This window comes from Pantherophis guttatus, chromosome 4 (genome assembly GCF_059756535.1).
Source record: "Pantherophis guttatus breed Tessera chromosome 4, ASM5975653v1, whole genome shotgun sequence".
Taxonomy (NCBI): Eukaryota; Metazoa; Chordata; class Lepidosauria; order Squamata; family Colubridae; genus Pantherophis; species Pantherophis guttatus.
Window position 1 is genome coordinate 55,141,334 of NC_142066.1, and position 18,157 is coordinate 55,159,490.

Here is an 18,157-nt window from a genome sequence, read left to right on the forward strand (position 1 = left end):
CACGACTGTGTTGTCTGTTCCCGAGGTTTTTAGTCTTTATTTAATTCTTACTAATTTAACTGATTTATATTTATCTGTTTTCATTTTGTAAACTACCCAGACGTGTTTTAACTGTGAGGTGGGTGACATATAAATTTAATAAATAAATACATTTCTACAATTCCTTTTTTCTTGTTTTTGGCAGCTGCTACTATCTCCTACCCTCATGCCTGCTTTGGAATGAGGGTACAAAGAAATAACTTTAAAAATTAATCTTATAAAAAAATCAGCATGAGAGAGGAAGAGAGGGAGTGGCTGTTACTAATGACAATCGCCATTGGGAAATTGTTGGAAAATCTCCCAGCAGAAATGTGGGTTAAAAACATTGTGTCTAACAATTTGTGGAATTTTAAGAGGCACGAAGCTCTAGTGCTTTTGATAAGTGAGACATTTTGTATTATCTTGATCTAAAAATATTTTTTTGCCTGGAAATTCTTTTCTTTTCTCATGTTAGAATTCTAACGTGATGGGGAGTTCGAACTCTTGGAACTGAAACATATAACTCTTCTAATTTTTTAGATCAAGAGCATTTAAATTATCTGATGACACATCAGTGTGGTTGATTGAAAAGATTAAGAGGTTGCAACTGCTAACTCACTGCCCCTTATTTTTACGGGTGTCACATGGAGCAGGGGTCACCAACCTTTCGGACCTCAGAGACCACTAAATTCATAATTTTAAATTCTGTGGGCCACTAATATGATCTGCCTAATGACCCGCTGGGTGGGCGTGGCTAGATGGTCATGTGACTGGGTGGGTATGGCCAACTCAATGTCACTAATGTCAAGGGGCATCTTGCCAGCCTCTACTCGCCCCTCCCCTCCCACCCACTCCTCATGTGTGTACCCGGGCTCCTTAGGACCCCAACAGGAAGCAGTTGTTGGAGCTAAGCAGACACCATTAGAAAGAGTTGGCAAAACAGCTGGCTCAGTTCAAATTGGATCTGACCAAGAAGGAGGCTCAGCAGAAGCACCTCATTGAAGCAAGCAGAGGGAAGACCTGTGGGAGTGCAAGGCCAGGTACTGGCACCTGGAGGCTCAGTGGGCTGAGATGGTCAGCCAGTTCCAGGCATGATGTAGTCCCACTGGAACAAGGCCCTCCAGCTCTTTGCCAGCAGTGGTACTTCCCTCCAGCCTTTGCCCAAAGGCCCGCACCAGGAGGCTGAAGCAGACCCCAAACTGGAATTTCTCCTCCTCTCCATCCTGCACAAAAAGACCCTGAAGGGGGAGACTCTCTGCAGCAAAACAAACGTTCATTGCACGTATTCGGCCCAAGGGCCGTAGTTTGAGGACCCCTGATTTAGTGCAATATAAAAAAATGCAAATAATTTTTCTGTAGACCACCAAAATTTTCTCGTGGTCCACTAGTGGTCCATGAACCACCAGTTGGTGACCGCTAACACGGAGTACTTAAAAAGAGGCAAGGTTTCAATCACATGGTTATAGCCACTATTCTGATTTTGTGACCCTGCCTTGTGGATGCACCAGAGCGGGATAAAACTCTACCTGGCCTGGTTTTAGGTTAAAGCTAGTGCAAAAATTGAGACTGAGGTGAAAATCTACCATATCCCTTCCCAGACTTGAAAACAGTGTTTTGTTTACTCACTTGCAAATTCACTCAAGAAATACATTTTCTCCATTATGGATATGAAGCTGTTGAAATTCACTGTCCCGTCTTCTGCAATGGCAATTTGCAACATGTTACTGGGATTTATACATAATACAATTGATGCTTAGAGGAGGTTGAAACAAATGTGGGTCTTCAAGTGATTACTAGATTCTAAATTGTATCAATCTAAGCCAATATGAAAACAAGTCATAAACTTTGGAAACTGCAGTCCAATGTTATTTGGAGACATACAATTTCCTAACTCTATATTGGTCAAGGGCATTTATAGCCACATGCAAAAGTTTAGCCCCACCCTTTATTTAGAAATACAGCCTTTTTTTTTTTTTTTTACAAATTCACACAAAATCCATGATTATATAAGGCTTCTGCTGGTACTCTTGGGCTAGATCAGAATAAAAGATAGATTGAAGCGCAATCATAAACCTGGTCCATTACCCACTAGCTAAGATGTAACCCCAAAAGAACCGAAGAGACTCACTTGCCACATCTACATTCTGTAGCATTTTCTGGAATTCTGTGTCACTTATGGTGATTCCCAGTTTGTTCAGGGCGGAGTACAGATCATGACTTTTGATGCTATCTTCCATAAGCATTTGGATGTCATCAAAGATATTCTGTAGGGCTGAAAAAACATGCCAGTTTGGGGCAAAATACATGTTACATAGAGATGTGTGTTGAAACAATCTGAAATTTCTGATGTATCATATTAACTCTCTTATACTGGTACTTTCTGTATCTGTAATTGGAAGTTGAACCTTAGAGAGAAATAAAGGAACAGAGGGTGCATGATTTGGGTGGATGATGCAGGCAACTAACCAACAAGACAATGCTGATGTCAGCTACTTTAGTAAAACAGATGGAAAAAACTTAAAAGACATGGATTATTCTTACACTCATTTCAGCAGAAAGCACTCAGAAACAGATTTAACTGCAATTGCCCAGGCTGACTAGGATGTATGGAACCTCATTGTTGCTAACTATTCTTATTCTTGCTTCTTATATAACAACAAAAGCCTAGTGCATAGAAAAGAAGCAGATTAAACATTCCTCTTCAATTGATTTCATCTAATACAGGGGTGTCAAATGTGCAGCCTGCAGGCCGGATGTGCCACACGCTAGCCATGCCCACCCCCATTTTAGCGAAGGGGGGGAAAGTCGCGGTATGTCACCTGATGACAATGTGATGACGCGAGTTTGACACCCCTGATCTACTAGGTTTTGCTCTTAAATTATTATTTAAAAACAAGAGAACAAGTGAAAAAAGTGGGAATCCACAGCTGGTAGCCTGCAAATTACACACATACCAACTTCTTTCAGGCTGCCGCAATCAATATTTCATGAGCCATTAGGATGACAAGGTAAAAATTCATCTGGTCTCATTTTTTTCAGTAGCAGCTGACTTTTATGTAACCTACTAAATTTAGGTCAGCAAAGGAACATAAGCAGCAGGGATTCATTGGAAACAATGACCATCATGCATTAAATTAAAAAAAATCAGACATTGGTGGCTGTAGAGCTTACATTTGAATATGTTTTACTCCGCTGATTCTGAATATGGCCAACTTTTTTTTCTCTGATGGAAAAAAATCCTTCAATATATATAAAGGATGGCATTTTCCAGCCTTGGCAATCTTAAAATATGCAGACTTCATGCTAGCTGGGGAATTCTGGGAATTGAAATCCATACATCTTAAGGTTGCCAAGGGTGAAAAACACTGTTTTTTTTTTTTTAAAAAAATAACCAACTAAGCAAGATGCTATAAACAAGCTAGATTTGTTGTTTGGCATGATAGCTGAGCCAGTATCAAATCCGGATGTTAGACATCTTTTTGTTCTCTGGCTCATGGTTTGAAAGTAGAAAGTTACAACTTAGAAAGGCCTCCTTCCTTCTGCTTTGACAAACTTTCCAATATGTGAGCAAACAAAACGTATCTGACATGAAAGAAAAACCCTCATTCCTAAATGCATGTTTGGCTTCTGGTTCATCCCACTAGGGAGCTGGTTTCACTGTTGCTTTCTTAGTTTTTCTCTTAAGCGTCATAAAAGCTGGTCATTTATCCCAAGCCTATCAAGAGTGCCAATCCTGTTGGGATATGAAGAACCTAGCAAAGTACTGTGGACAAGTTTGCACTTTCTATGTGAGATAAGCAGCATTCCACACAACAGATGCCCACTTTGCTGTCATCATAGTGACTGCTTACCATCAGAATGCTTGGTCATGTCCTACTCACTGTCTTTAAAAGGCAGTGAGGCTGATGATAAAGGATCGTGTGGCTCCAGTTCAATCCCTTCACAGGAAAGAAATCAAACAAAAAGTCTGCAGAATTGCTATCTGAAGAGCTTTCCCATCTGGGCTTTCTTAAATGACTCACTAGAAATCTGAGAAAGTACAAATAATCCTCAATTTACAACCATTAGTTTAGTGACCATTTGAAGTTACAACAGCACTGAAAAAAGTGACTCATGATCATTTTTCACACTTACGACCATTGCAGCATTCCCACGGTCACTTGATCAAAATTTGGAAGCTTCATATTTATGACAGTTGCAGTGTCCCAGGGTCATGCAATCACCTTTTGCGAACTTCTGACAAGCAAAGTCAATGGGGAAGCCAGATTCACTTAACCATCATATTATTAACTTAAGAACTGCAGTGATTCACTTAATAACTGTGGCAAGAAAGATTGTAAAGTGGGGAAAAACTCACTCAACAACTGACTCATTTAGCAACAGAAATCTTGGGCTCAACTGTGGTTGTAAATTGAGGACTACCTGTATCAGAGGCCAATTAACAAGACAAGAATATAGCATAGTATGAAATCAGTTAGCTAGGAGGCGGCAGATAAATTTTGTTAAAAATTGTTTGGAACTTTAAAAGGGTTTTGCTCATGCTTTCATGGGTGGTTGTAAGGAAACTTTTGCCAATGTGATACTCTCAGATTTGTTTTGGGTTACATGACTGGAAATGTTGGATGCTGCAGTCCCAAAATATCTAAAAGGTGCAAGTTGAGGAAGATTGCTTTAGAGGCATCTACTTTATTGGTCTTCATGATGGATAGATCATGTAGAATGTAGCCATGATAGATAATCAAAAACATACACTAGTTTGCACATTCTGACTGAGTTGGCTCAGCCTTCCATTCTTCTGAGGTGGGTAAAATGAGGACCCAGATTGTTGGGGGCAATATGCTGACTCTAAACCATTTATAGAGGGCAAAATCCTGGTAGATAATTCTAGCCCTACAATCTTAAATAGGTCTCCATAAAAGCCTCTAACTTCAGCTGGTCCTGATGTTATCTAAAATGCATTAGACTCACCTTTCCTCTCCCTGCGAAATCCCTAGTAATCAAGCAGAGGAGACACTACATCAGATATTAGCTGTTCTTGGAGGTGGTTCTGTGGCATTCATTAGAAGACAAATATCTGACTTATATCTGACTTATTCATTTCAACGATCCAAAACATGGAAGCTCAAGTGTATATTACATTAAATGCACAACATTTCAAAACCCACCTTCCTGAAATGATAGATCTTCTGAAAGTTCTGTATCTTCACTTTCAGCTTTCATAGCATCGGTTTCCTGTTTGTCTTCATCAAGATCATGCCTAGTTGGGAGGTCCTCTTGGAAGGAAAGCTTCTTCTTTTTCTTCTTCTTTTTCTGCTTCATGCTTTCACTGCTAAGGCTTGCATGAGGAACTAAAGAAAGGTCAGGTAGTATTGGGGGCTTTTTCAATGGCAATCTTAACTTTGTCTGTGAGGTAATCATTTTACTTTCTCCAAGTGGGAGAGTGGAACTTAATGGAAACAGTGTATCATGACTTGTATAGCCATATTTTGATCTAACTTTTGGCCATTCTGTGCTTTGCTCTTTTTTGTCCTTTTCGTCCACAGAAACTGCATCTGTTGCTTTGCCGGTTTGCTTTAGCCCAACAGGTTTCTGAAATTTATTTGCTTTCTTCTCCAGGCTGTCAATAGTGAGCTCTTCACCTGGTTCATATAATCCAATCAAATGAGCATAACCAAGTGGTATCCCCTTATCAAGCAAAATATTTCTTCTCCGTTCAACTTCAGAATCATCCATAGTAGGAAAGTCTTGACAAGATCCTCTCTCCAAAATACCATACTCATCTATAAGTAATATGCGGAAAAAAATAATGAGATTATTAACCATTGTGCATCTGAAGCCGAAATAAGGAACCTCTATAAAAGTGCTCTCTGCACTCTTACCGCCAGATAACAATATTTTACACAATGATTCCCAGAGATATTGTTACCAGTATAATAAAAAGAAAATTACAATTTTATTGGCAATCCAAAGTATCCATCATTCTTCATGCAGGAACAACTTAAGTGACTTATCTCCAAGAAGTACTATAAATCTCCTGATTTTATCTAAGAATCTTTGCTTTTAGCCAATTATCTCCTTCCCTATGATTCATAAATAAAACACAGAAGGATGAGCTTCTCTAAAGATAGGACATTCTAAGAACCATCAAATAAACTAAAAACAAAAAAGAGAGAAGTAAAGTGTGCCTTCTATTTTAGTTCAGGAAATAAGTATACCATAACTTTTTGAATTTTAGAAATAATACGAATAGAATTTTTTTCATAGAACATCTATCTTTTTCATACCAGTTTAACATAGCATCCACTGTAAATACTTACAACAACCCAAAAGTAACTTGCAGGGACCAGACAGAACAGGCTAGACCAGAGGTTCCCAAGCCCAGGCCATGAACTAGTGCCAATCTGTGGCCTGTTAGGAACTGTGCTGTGCAAGAGGCGGGCAAGCAAGCAAAGCTTCATCTGCACACGCGCAGTATCTAGGTCAGTGATGGCTAACCTTTTTGCCATCATGTGCCAAAAGCGTGGGGAGCGTGGGGGGTCACGGGTGCGTGTGCCCACATCCATAATTCAATGTGCCCCGCCCCCCCACACATGTGCACGTGACCCCCCCACACTTCCTCCTGCTTTTGGCACGTGATGGCCCGGTGGGCCCAGTAGGCCCGTTTTCCCCCTCCCCAGGCTGCAGAGGCTTTCTAGGAGCCTGGGGAGGGCAAAAACAGCCTTCCCCATTCTCCCTGGAGGCCTGAAACAGCCAGTTTCCTGACTTCCGGTGGGATCGGAAGGCCTGAAAGTCAGTTGGCCGGTGCGCACATGCACGCTGGAGCTGAGCTAGGGAAACACTCGCGTGCCCACCAATATGGCTCCACGTGCCACCTCTGGCACCCGTGCCATAGGTTCGCCATCATGGATCTAGGTTGCCATTCTCCCCCCTCCCCCATTCTCATCCGTGGAAGACAATTTTTCTTCCAAAACTGGTCCCTGGTGTCAGAAAGGTTGGAGGCTACTGGGCTAGGACAACATCCTACCATAAACCTAATTCATGGGCTGTAAACACTTACTCAAATGTTGACTTAATAATCCTTTCACAGCTGACAGAAATTCTGAGATGTTCAATTTCCCATCTTCTGTCAAAAGAAAAAGGGGGATTTCAGGCATGTACTGTATAAAGGAACCTCTTTCACCACATTTATTGAACAGCTGTATGCTTATAGTTTCCTATTAGACAACTCATGCTTAATTATTGATAAACTGCATCTTAGCTATCCTGAAGAATGAGTACCATAACGGAGTTCACCGAAGTCCAGCTTTCTTGGTTTATTGAATCAAAAGTGTGTAGTCTTGGTACAAATTGGGTTAATTGGGTTTTCATTAGTTGATATGTATTTGGACTTTGTAGGAATGGATATTCATTTCAGTCAAACACATATATATCTGTTGTTACTGTGACAGAAAATATGATGTCATTCTGAATAACTGATATAAAACATTAGCTGAAAATCTCAAAACTTTTCTCCCTACTCTTTGCCACAGCTAATTTTCATCTCAATTTATAGTAAAAGCTTCTATCTTCAAGATAAATGTAATAAAATGATAAAGCTAGGAAACTGGCAATGTCTCTAGTGCAGTGTTTCTCAATCTTGGCAATTTTAAACTGGAAAGACTGCAATCTCAGAATCCTCCAGAGAGCAGCATGCTGGCTGGAGAATCTGAGAACAGAGCCCTGGTGAAGCAGTGGACTAAAGCGCTGTTAAATAGCACTTAGCTGCCAGTTACCTGCAATTACTGCAAGTTCAAATCTCACCAGGCTCAAGGTTGACTCAGCCTTCCATCCTTCCGAGGTAGGTAAAATGAGGATCCAGATTGTGGGGGCAATAAGATGACTTTGTATATATATATATATATAAAAGAACACCGCTTTGGGTGGGGGACGAAAGCCCTACTAAGCAGGTATATACAAAAGTATGAAGGCTATTGCTTAACGCATTGTAAGCTGCCATGAGTGTCCGGAAAAGGGTGGCATATAAATCAAACCAATAAATAAATAAATAAATAAATAAATAAATAAATAAATAAATAAATAAAGTCCACATAAATTAAGGTTGCAAAGTTGAGAAACATTGCTCTAGTGTTTAATTTTGATGCATACTGAAAAAGAACTTGGAACTATAGACTTCATAATTTCCTTTGAGATGAACTTGGATGAGCTCAGATTTTCTTTTCTATCTCTAATAATAATCTGGTTCTTCTGTTGAAATAAAAAACCAAAGAAACTTGACAACAACCTTGAGTTTAATATCACATTTTATGGTACCATCTCTTCCAACCCAGCATGCACTGAAATAGGCAAGTACTTACTGGTAATTGTAGTGTGTTCTAGTGTCTGTTCTATAATTAGGGGATTGAGGCTGACCCCCAAGCATGTTAAAGTTGGCTCCAGTTCTTCAATGGCTATCATATCCTTTTTAATGGTTCGGAAAATGCCCTGAACATTTTCGAAAGCTGCAGAACATACAAGAGAATGAAAATAGGACAATTAAAAAGCACAAACTGATAATCACCTCAGTAATTTCTGTATATGTCAATAGAGAACCACCTTTACCTTAATTTTCTGTAAAGCTGGTGGACAGAGTGATGAGTGGAAAACAGTGCACAGTCTGTAGATTATATTGTAGCTGTCTGTTTACATTATGGGTGTAATGTACATGACCACTCACTCAACAATTGTTCAAAATTACAATGGTGCTGAACCATTGTAATTTTGTTATGGCCAGTCACTGTACTTACAGTCCTTCAGCATTCCTATGGTCATGTGATTGTAATCTGCAACCTTTCCTGACAGTTTCTAAGAAGAAAGTCAGCGAGGAAGCCAGCAGGAAATCTTAAATCACAGTCATGTGAGTTCCTTGCTCAACAGCCATGCAGTTCTCACTTAATGATGGCAGCTGGGACTGTCAGAATTGCTGCTGTTAAGTTGTATGGAAGTTTTAAGTTAAGGACAAAGTTTCTGGTCCCAGTTAGTGATCCTATCTGTATTATGGTCACAAGCTTTGGCCAAACTAATACGGTATCACAGAATGTCCATGAAAATTTCAGTAGCATGGGAATAAAACCAAGAAGAAATACTATATCAGTAAAGCATTTTTGGCCCAAACTTTTCACTGAACTCACAGGGGTTCTGGTAGTGACTTGACACCAGTGATTAGGTTTCAGAACTATCCTGTAGATAAAGTTGACATAAAATTATCTTAGTATTGGCCTCAAAGAATTGTCAAGTTTTTGTAAATTCACATAAAATAGTCACTTTTAATTTTTGAAGTCCTCCAATTCTGCATCTGGCAATCTTAAAAGGCCAGTGACTTGATAGGTATTGATCAGGTTTAGAAAAGGCCTCAAACATTATGGTTATCTGAGGCAGAATAGTGTCTTCCTTCTTGCTCAAGTTGTCTGTTGAATTTTATTTCAGCATAAGTGACATCTGAGAGCAGCAAGGAAACTTAAAATGGCATGAACAAATGTAGATTTGACTCAGAGAAGGAGGAAGGACATGAGCCATTACAAAAAAGATACATAAACCTTGAGAACATAGAAAGTGTGAAAAAGAAATTCAAAATAACTTTATATTAACTGTAACTCAATGAGGAATGTTCCTTAGTAAGTACAAATGACATCAGTTTCCTCTACATACCCTCAAGATCAATGTAGAGCAAGGTGTTACGTGCAACATCCAAAAAGTCATAAAAATCCAGATTGCCATATGCTATATGAAAAAGAAAGACAAGACAAGATGGTAAGCAATGTCAGGCAACTACAGTGTGAGTTTATTATAAATGAACCAAATGTAATATATTCTATGTATTTCATGCACGCACATATGCACACACACACACACACTTACAAGCATGCACACAAAGATTACTTGATTACTTGTTTCAAATTTATATAAAATATTAGTTTATGAAATTCTTAGGTTCAAGAAGGAGAAATAGCACACACCGTCAATAGGGATAAACTGGAGAACTTGAAACATCTGAGCTTTGGTCATTAGGATCCCCAACGTGTGTAAGGTAAGGAGGAGATAGTTGATGTGAACTCTTCCTCTTCTGATGGCACTAAAAATGGTGCAAGCCCTGGAGAGTCCTGGAAAAGTAAACATAATATTCTGAATCTGATAAAAGGCCCTAAAAGCAAATTATATTATTGATTTATTTCACCCAAAGAAATTAGATATCCTCGGTCTGGAATCTATTTCAGATATTTTCATTAGACTATTCCACAAAAGCTTATAGGAGTCTAGCAATTTGAACAACTTGGTTGATAAAAACAAAAACATACTTCTTTCATCTGGAAGCTACATAGAGTCACTTGGTAGAGAGTTCGGCAGCATACCAAATTAATAAATAAACAAAGCTGGTAATAATTTCAATAGCAAAGAAAATGCAATCATATTCTTGCTTACCTTTTGCTCCATGGAGAAGACATGGGTCAAAGTACTTTCCCTCATCGCAGAATGTTGTGTAGAGATTGTACATAGCTTTACTTTGCCTGCCAAGACACACACACTAACAGCTGACAAATACAATCACTTTAATTTATCTCTTTCTTGCATTCAAAACTCAACTTCTTCCAGTCTAGTGGCAGTGCCTCAATGAATGGCCACAGGCCTCCATTCCTATTCCTTTAGAAACTTATACTACAAAATCATGAATTGATAGAGAAACCAGCTTATTCTTTAGAGAAGGAACAAAAAGCAGATACAGACATTCATTCCAAAAGTTGCAATATGGTAAATCAGCAAAGCATTAAAGAAGATTGAGTTTCCAAACAGAGAGAATTTTTTTCTGGGCCTAAGGTCATAGATACAGTGGTTCTTTTTTCCCCTTGTACTGATGAAGGTGTGGAGGTAAAATCTGATTTTCTCACAAGTTTGAATCTCTGAAAAGTGAGCTTTATTTTAGGGAGTAATAATGTACAGCAAATATTAGGATTTCTGCCAGATATAGATCTTACAAAAGACAGATTTTATATGGAACCATAGACAGTACAATGTACTAATACCTATTCAGTGGTGAGTTTCAAATTTTTTTACTACCGGTTCTGTGGGTGTGGCTTGATGGGCGTGACATGGCATGGCTTGGTGGACGTGGCTTGGTGGGTGTGGCAGGGGAAGGATACTGTAAAATCTCCATTCCCACCCCACTCCAGGGGAAGGATATTGCAAAATCCCCATTTCCTCCCAATCAGGGGGGAACCTAGTCCCTGGGACTAGGGAGGCAAAGAATAGATGGGGGTGGGGCCAGTCAGAACTTTTACTACCGGTTCTCAAACTACTCAAAATTTCCGCTACCGGTTCTGCAGAACTGGTCAGAACTTGCTGAAACCCACCTCTGTACCTATTCAATTAGTGTAAGCTTGCAACAGTTGATTTCAATCCAAATCCCGAAGCTTAACACTTCATTACCTGTTACAGATGCAGCAGTTTAAAATCACATGTAGCTAATTGCATTTTTTAAAATTTAATGATAGCAATCAGGATAAATTTATGTTATAAAAGGAGATACTGGGATAAAACATAGAGTTTTTCCTGCTTTTCAAGATGGTTGAGAATTATGATGCTAAAAATGGATTGGCACTATCTGGAAATGTAGCTAGTTGATGTACAGCTGTGAATAGAGAATAATATGAATAGAACAAAATAAAATAGAATTTTTTATTGGCCAAGTGTGATTGGACACACAAGGAATTTGTCTTGGTGCATACGCTCTCAGTGTACATAAAAGAAAAGATACACTCATCAAGAATCATAAGGTACCAATCTTATGGTTGGTGAGGAAGACCTAATACTCAGGATTGTACTTTGACGCCCTGTGATTTTTTTTCTCTCCTTACACAAGATGTGTAGCATTTTTTAAAAAAATTATACGCTGTTCCTCTTGCCACAGTAACTCTGAGCAGCAAACCAAGTTTAAACAGAAATTACAGTATAAAATCTTAAAGCATGCAATGCTAAATATGCAATTCAGAACAAAAATGGCAGCTAAAAAAAAAACAATGTCAGCTAATATCAGTTCACCAAGCCTCACTAATTCCACAAACCACCATGTTTTCAATAACTTACAGGTTAACAGTGTAATGTGATTAGTACATTGTGGTTATATCATGGCATGATAATGTATTTTCCCTCCTTTAAAGCCACTGAAAGGTTTGGAGGCCGAATGGCCACCGGTGTTTCTCATAGTGCACTTCTCCCAGTGTCCTATGTTCATTTGGTGTGTCTGTGTGTCGGTGTGTGTGAAGTCAATGGCCCCATAAACATGATTGTGAATATACTTAAATGTATGAATTCCATCTGATAACTCTGAATTATTTTGAATACCTTCAGGCTAGCTGGCAATATCATATCAAGTGTAGAAAATTTGTACAGATAGTCCTTGATTTATGAACTTTTGAGCCCAAAATTTCTGTTCCTAAGTGAGATATTTGTTAAGTGAGTTTTGTCCCATTTTATGACCTTTATTGCTATGGCTGTTAAGTGAGTCACTGCATTTGTTAAATTAGCAAAATGGTTTAGGGAATCTGGCTTCCCCATTCGCATTGCTTGTCAGAAGGTTACAAAAGTTTGTCACATGATCGCAGGACACTGCAACTGTCATAAATGTGAGTCAGTTGCCAACCATCTGAATTTTGATCATATCACCATGGGGATGCTGCAATGGTTGTAAGTCTGAAAGACGGTCATAAGTAACTTTTTTCAGTGATGTTGTAACTTCGTATGATCACTAAATAAACTTTTGTCACTTGAGGATTTTAGTAGTGTCTTCTGGAAGCATGAGATTTTTGCAATTTACATTAGAGCAGAAGTACTCCAAAGTAGCCTTCAAACATATTTTTAGTCATCTGGGAAGTAGTGTCATTTTCTAAAATTAATCTCTCTTATCTCTCTCTTCTAATTTACTTTTTAAAAATATATTCATTCCTATAGGATAATGGGAATTTTTAAAAACTTGTAACTCCTATCCCTGTTGCCCTTAATAGACAGCTCTACTCTTTTCAGTTCTGCTCCACAAAAGATAGTTTTAACATTAAGCTGCGGATCTCAAATAGATATTTAATACCTACAAATGGAAGAAAATATTTGCTTTCTAATATAGAAAGGATTTGTCTTGTCCATTATTCATTGTTGATGTTCCCCTTATTAAATCAGGTATTCTAAGTTGCCCAAATACCTGTTGCTTCCTTTGGAGGAGAGCATCCTAAGCATCTGAGGTTTGGCAAATGCCCTGTGGTCTTTCTTCCTTTTCACAGCCTTGAAAAGCCCTTTCTCTGGAGTACAGATCTAATGGGGAGGATGAAATGACAAGATGCACTCAACTACACTTTTCATCATTTTCGGGCAGGCAGAAATATACAGCAACATCTTACTCCTGTACAGTTATGAGTTATTAATAGGGGGGCATGGGAGGGAAGGAATCCATTCCTGTCTCCAAACTTACTTTGGACCAGATAAAGTTAAAGGGGTGTTTGAAGTAAAGGTTAGTGCAACTTAACAGATTTCCTGGCATAAACCTTTATTCCAGTCTAATTATTCCAGCAATAATTAAAGATGAGCAATGAACAAGGAAGAAGCTCAAATGTGATGATAAAAAGTGAAAGGAAAACCTGTGCCAAACTTGAAGCTCCCTCAGTCCTAATGTTGACATACTGTAATGCTATGCTAACATGTAAGGCAAGGTGACATCATCATCATCATCATCATCATCATCATCATCATCATCATCATTATCATCATCATTTGAACAAATAGCCACCTAGTAATTTGAACTCAGAGCAAAAGAATCCTTCTTCTCAATTACTTCAACAGGATAGTTGGGATTCCTGTACATAATTGTAGGTATCTACGTTATAAATTTATAAGTAAATAGATAAGAATTTATTCAAGATAAAAGTCTCCAAAATGCTTATGTTGCTAATTAAAGTTTTTCGTTCTCCTTCTGCTCTTTTTGTTTTTGTTTTTGTTATACTGCCTTTGTTTAGTGTTTTTTACATTATAATATTTATGTAGCTACACAATGCACTGAAGATTGTGTAGACTGTAAAGGCAGACGTAGAAAACAAGCCATTTATCTAATGATTACCCAGTGTCTATACTTCAACAAAATATGATTTTTGTATCCATCTTGATTATCAGGAGATTCCAATAAAGGAGAATATTTGTAGCTCAGAGTTGAAATGAAGGGTCCTTGGGACCCTCTGAGACATTTCACTACCCAAACTAAGCAACATTATCAGTGCTAGGATGCATAGATGATGTTACTTAGTTTGGGTAATAAAACGTCTTCAATAAAACTATCAGGCTTAGAGTACACCAAGCACCACTCATATCAGGAGATTGTTCCATTGTGGTTTACAAGAGCCTCTAAATCATAGAATTATAAAGCTGTAAGAGTTTGTATAGTCCAACCGATACCTAAGAAAATAATGGTCTCAAAGTGTGATACCTTTCTGTAATTCTTTAGGGGCCTAGCTGATTAGCTCCTCTGCCACTTTCAATGGCATTAAAGTCACACAAACATCTCATGTTGGGATCAATTCCAGAAGATATCAAAAAAAGATGTGGCTATAGCCCTGCTCTTATAATCGTTGCAACATCCCACCTCAATTAGTTGATTGAATAAAATGTAGTTATAATAAAGATGGAATGGGAAAATAGCTTGGAAAAAGGCTACGAGAAGCCACTTCGATACTGCTGAAGAAACGCTGCATGATTCCATAATTCAAATAATACCTTTCCTTCATTTCACAAGGGGCACTCCTGCCAATAGATGCCAACCCTGTTTCTTTTCAATTTGGGACAATAAAGAGTACAATTCTGGCTTTTCCTACAAATGTTACACAGTTCTACAGTTCTGCCTCTTTGCTCAAAAGGTTCCGTGTGATCTCCAGTTGTGGAAAGGTTGGCTTAAGGATGTCTTTAATTAGAAGCCAATTCAGAAATTCAGGGTTTTTCAATCTCAGCAACTTTAAGACATGGGGACTTCAATTCCAATAATTCTTAAGCCAGCCATGCTGACTGGGGAATTCTGAGAGTTGAAATCCACACATTTTAAAGTTGCCAAGGTTGAGAAACACTGCTCTAAATTTATATGGGGGCTTGTAACAGAAATATGCAGTTCATTCAGGGATGCTTTTATCTCCCATTTCTGTGGCTTTGTTTGAGTTGAGAGTATGAGGAAGGATGCTTAATGCTTCCTGGTGTCAGCAGAAGTTCAGTGATGATGATAATGGAAAAACTGTCTTTCAGAGTACACTACTACTTCTCATTTCCATGGATAATTTTCCTGGGAAACTCCAATATTTTAAGACTAGAATCTTAATACAGTCCCGAACTCTTGTTCTCACCTCATGTCCTCTGAATAGTGGTCTTTGATGTTTCCACATAATGTTTTTGTGAAATGGTGCTTTGGAAAGATGCAATGGGCTGTGCTTGATCAATCGTCTATGAGATAGATAAAAGGAAAGATTAGCATATTGAGAAAGTGACTGAAATATATTTCTGAATTTCTGAAACTGACAGCACAGAATATAATCCAAGATTTTAATCAGATTAGATAAAGGATCAGTGATAAAAGCCAATATGCCTTGTTCAATCTGAAAATAACTACAGATCATCAAAAAAATTTGTGATTTGATTAGAAACATTGGAAGACTTTGAATATGAAACAATAATCGGAATGTTTTTAAAGACATCACAAATTTTCAAGTTGCTTGTAATATCTGATGTGCAAACTGCATCTGCATAGCCAACCTATCTCCCACCTATCCCAATTTAAATTCTACATTAGCCTAGCTACTTTATGCATCTGATGAAGTGAGCTGCACTTTACAAGTGCCTCATAATAAAACTGGTTAGTTAGAAAAGGTGCTATCGAATTACTTCTGACTGTTTTAAAATTAATGGCTTCATACAATTGTATAGCAGGATAATCCAACCATTCATTGCCCATGGAAATTTTGGCCCTTCAAAGATTTAAGGCAGCTACAAGCATTCAGGCAAATACTTCAGTGACCAAAAATTTTCCCATCTGGTAATTTATTTATTTACATAAATTCCAGCCTGCTGCTTTCTTGAGCCTTCTATCTCAAGATCACCTGAAATGTACCCTAACACAGTACAAAACAGTCATAGGAGGGAACAATGAGAAGAATGTAATATGCAGAATGCCCGAAGCCCATCATCACTTGATGTCCTAACTTACTCGGTTGTACTGCAGCCACAGCGGTTATGGAAGGAAGGCTTGCGTGCTGGGATGGAAAAACGGCGTTCTTCTTCCTTCCATGCCGTAGGCTGCTTCTTCCATATGCATACAGGAACAGTCTCAGACTGCAATTCTGGATTCACTAATTGGGATTCAACCCAAGTTGCCGTCTTTAGATCGTCAGTATCGGTACTAGGAAGAGAAAAATAAACTCAAGACCAGGAACAGATGACAACTCTCTCTACTATTGGGTTCACACGACACACCTTTGGCTTCTATGTTAACCCTTTTTTGGTGATTGCAAAACACATTGAGTTATTAATTAGAAAAATGATTGAGTTTGCTAAACACATATAGGCTCTGACCAAAATTCCAGACTTTAAATCAGAGTTAAAACTGATCAATCTTAACATGTTGTGCAAAGGCAATATAGTGACTTTGCACATCACGAATATGATCACTCAAATTGCTAGATGACAACATGAAAAAACTGTGTATTGTATCCTAATTTTGTAGAAAGTTAGCATGTGAAACTTAAGATTCATGAGATAAGTACTATATAGTACAGGATTTCCCTTTCATGTAATAGTTTAAGCAATTGAAAGCTGTTACAAAGACAGTGAAAATGTTGGATTAAGCCGAACTGAGTATAACTGAGAGTTATAACTAACCCTTTGGAAAGTATTTGCTAAATTGCAGGATCAAAAAATCCTGATAATCTTATCTTCTGCTACTCAGACTTACTGTTCTGAAATGAGGGAGGAAAAATTAGTTGTGCTTTGCTCAGGAGTAAGAAAGGTAGACAGAACATCCTTCCAATCTGATGTTTCTCTTCCCCATGAACTAGAGGAATGTAACGTTGAAGTTTCTGTATCTTCCTGCAGTTCTGATGTTTTTAAGAATTGTTTGGTGTCATCCTCATTCTGTTCTTTTAGGTCTTTAGATTTGTCCTCTTCAACCTGCTTACTGGGAGATTTGCTGTCATCTTTATCCTTCTCATTTGGGTGATTGGATTTGTTCTCCTCAGCTTCTGCGTTTGAGTCCTGGGGTTGACCATCCATTTTGGTGTTCTCAGTTAGGTCTTGGGATTTGCTGTGAAGGAAGAAAAACAAAACATTCATTTACCAAGATGGTTCTGGCTTTGGTTCTCTCTAGTTACTCTCCACCAAAGTTCTAGCACTTTGCAACATTTTGGTGATATAGAAGCATAGTAAATTCAGCGATACCTGTAGCACGCCATATGTTATATTTCCATAGGTTACTCCAGGGGAAGATACCAAGCACAGATAGTCATTTAGCGACTGTTTTGGATAGCAACTATTTACAATTATGACAGGGATGAAAAAATAACTTTGGGACCAATGTGCACATTTACAACCTTTGCAATGTCTCTCTTAGACACATATTCCCCATTATAGTCAGTCAGTACCCTTTCTGTGACAGATCCGTTTTTTTCTTTCTTGTCCCAAAAGCAGAGAGATTGCCTAAACAAACTATTTTTTCCTGAGTTGTTTTTTTTCTGCAACACAGTATGTCCCTAAAAAGTGCAAGTTAATAAGCTCAACTCTATAACCTTAATAAGGTTATTAGAATGCACTTACAGAATAGCAACAGCACTTAGGTTTATATCTCACTTCAAAGTGCTTTCAAATGAAAAAAAGAAAATGTTAAAAAGTTATATTTATGTAGTTACTTACCAACTACATTAAATTATATTAAAGTATCCAAAATATATTTACAATCCCCAAGGCATGTCACAAATTTTGAGTACCCCTTAATGTTTGGAAATGGAAAGTTGAAAATTTTGATACGCCCTAGATTGCTTTACAGCAGTGGCTTACAGAGTCAGCATATTGCTCCCAACAATCTGGGTCCTCATTTAACCGA

The 18,157-nt window shown here is 38.2% G+C and overlaps 1 protein-coding gene across 4 annotated transcripts in view; it reads right to left on the reverse strand.

The window, feature by feature from the left end:
- Positions 1-18,157, reverse strand: part of LOC117664724 (uncharacterized) — a 127,793-nt gene that overhangs the window by 106,244 nt on the left and 3,392 nt on the right. For 3 of the 4 annotated variants that reach the window (XM_034415977.3, XM_034415976.3, XM_034415975.3), the window contains exons 2-13: positions 17,015-17,362; positions 16,271-16,462; positions 15,414-15,510; positions 13,241-13,350; positions 10,474-10,559; positions 10,011-10,154; positions 9,703-9,774; positions 8,373-8,516; positions 7,076-7,141; positions 5,184-5,798; positions 2,147-2,290; positions 1,645-1,716 (exon numbers count right to left, since the gene is read on the reverse strand). In XM_034415977.3, the coding sequence (XP_034271868.2) occupies positions 1,645-1,716; positions 2,147-2,290; positions 5,184-5,798; positions 7,076-7,141; positions 8,373-8,516; positions 9,703-9,774; positions 10,011-10,154; positions 10,474-10,559; positions 13,241-13,350; positions 15,414-15,510; positions 16,271-16,462; positions 17,015-17,331 (2,059 nt within the window). In that variant the 5' untranslated portion in view covers positions 17,332-17,362. Of the gene's footprint in view, positions 1-1,644; positions 1,717-2,146; positions 2,291-3,869; positions 3,957-5,183; positions 5,799-7,075; positions 7,142-8,372; positions 8,517-9,702; positions 9,775-10,010; positions 10,155-10,473; positions 10,560-13,240; positions 13,351-15,413; positions 15,511-16,270; positions 16,463-17,014; positions 17,363-18,157 lie in introns of those variants that run through there. The other variant, XM_034415978.3, reaches the window with a different exon arrangement.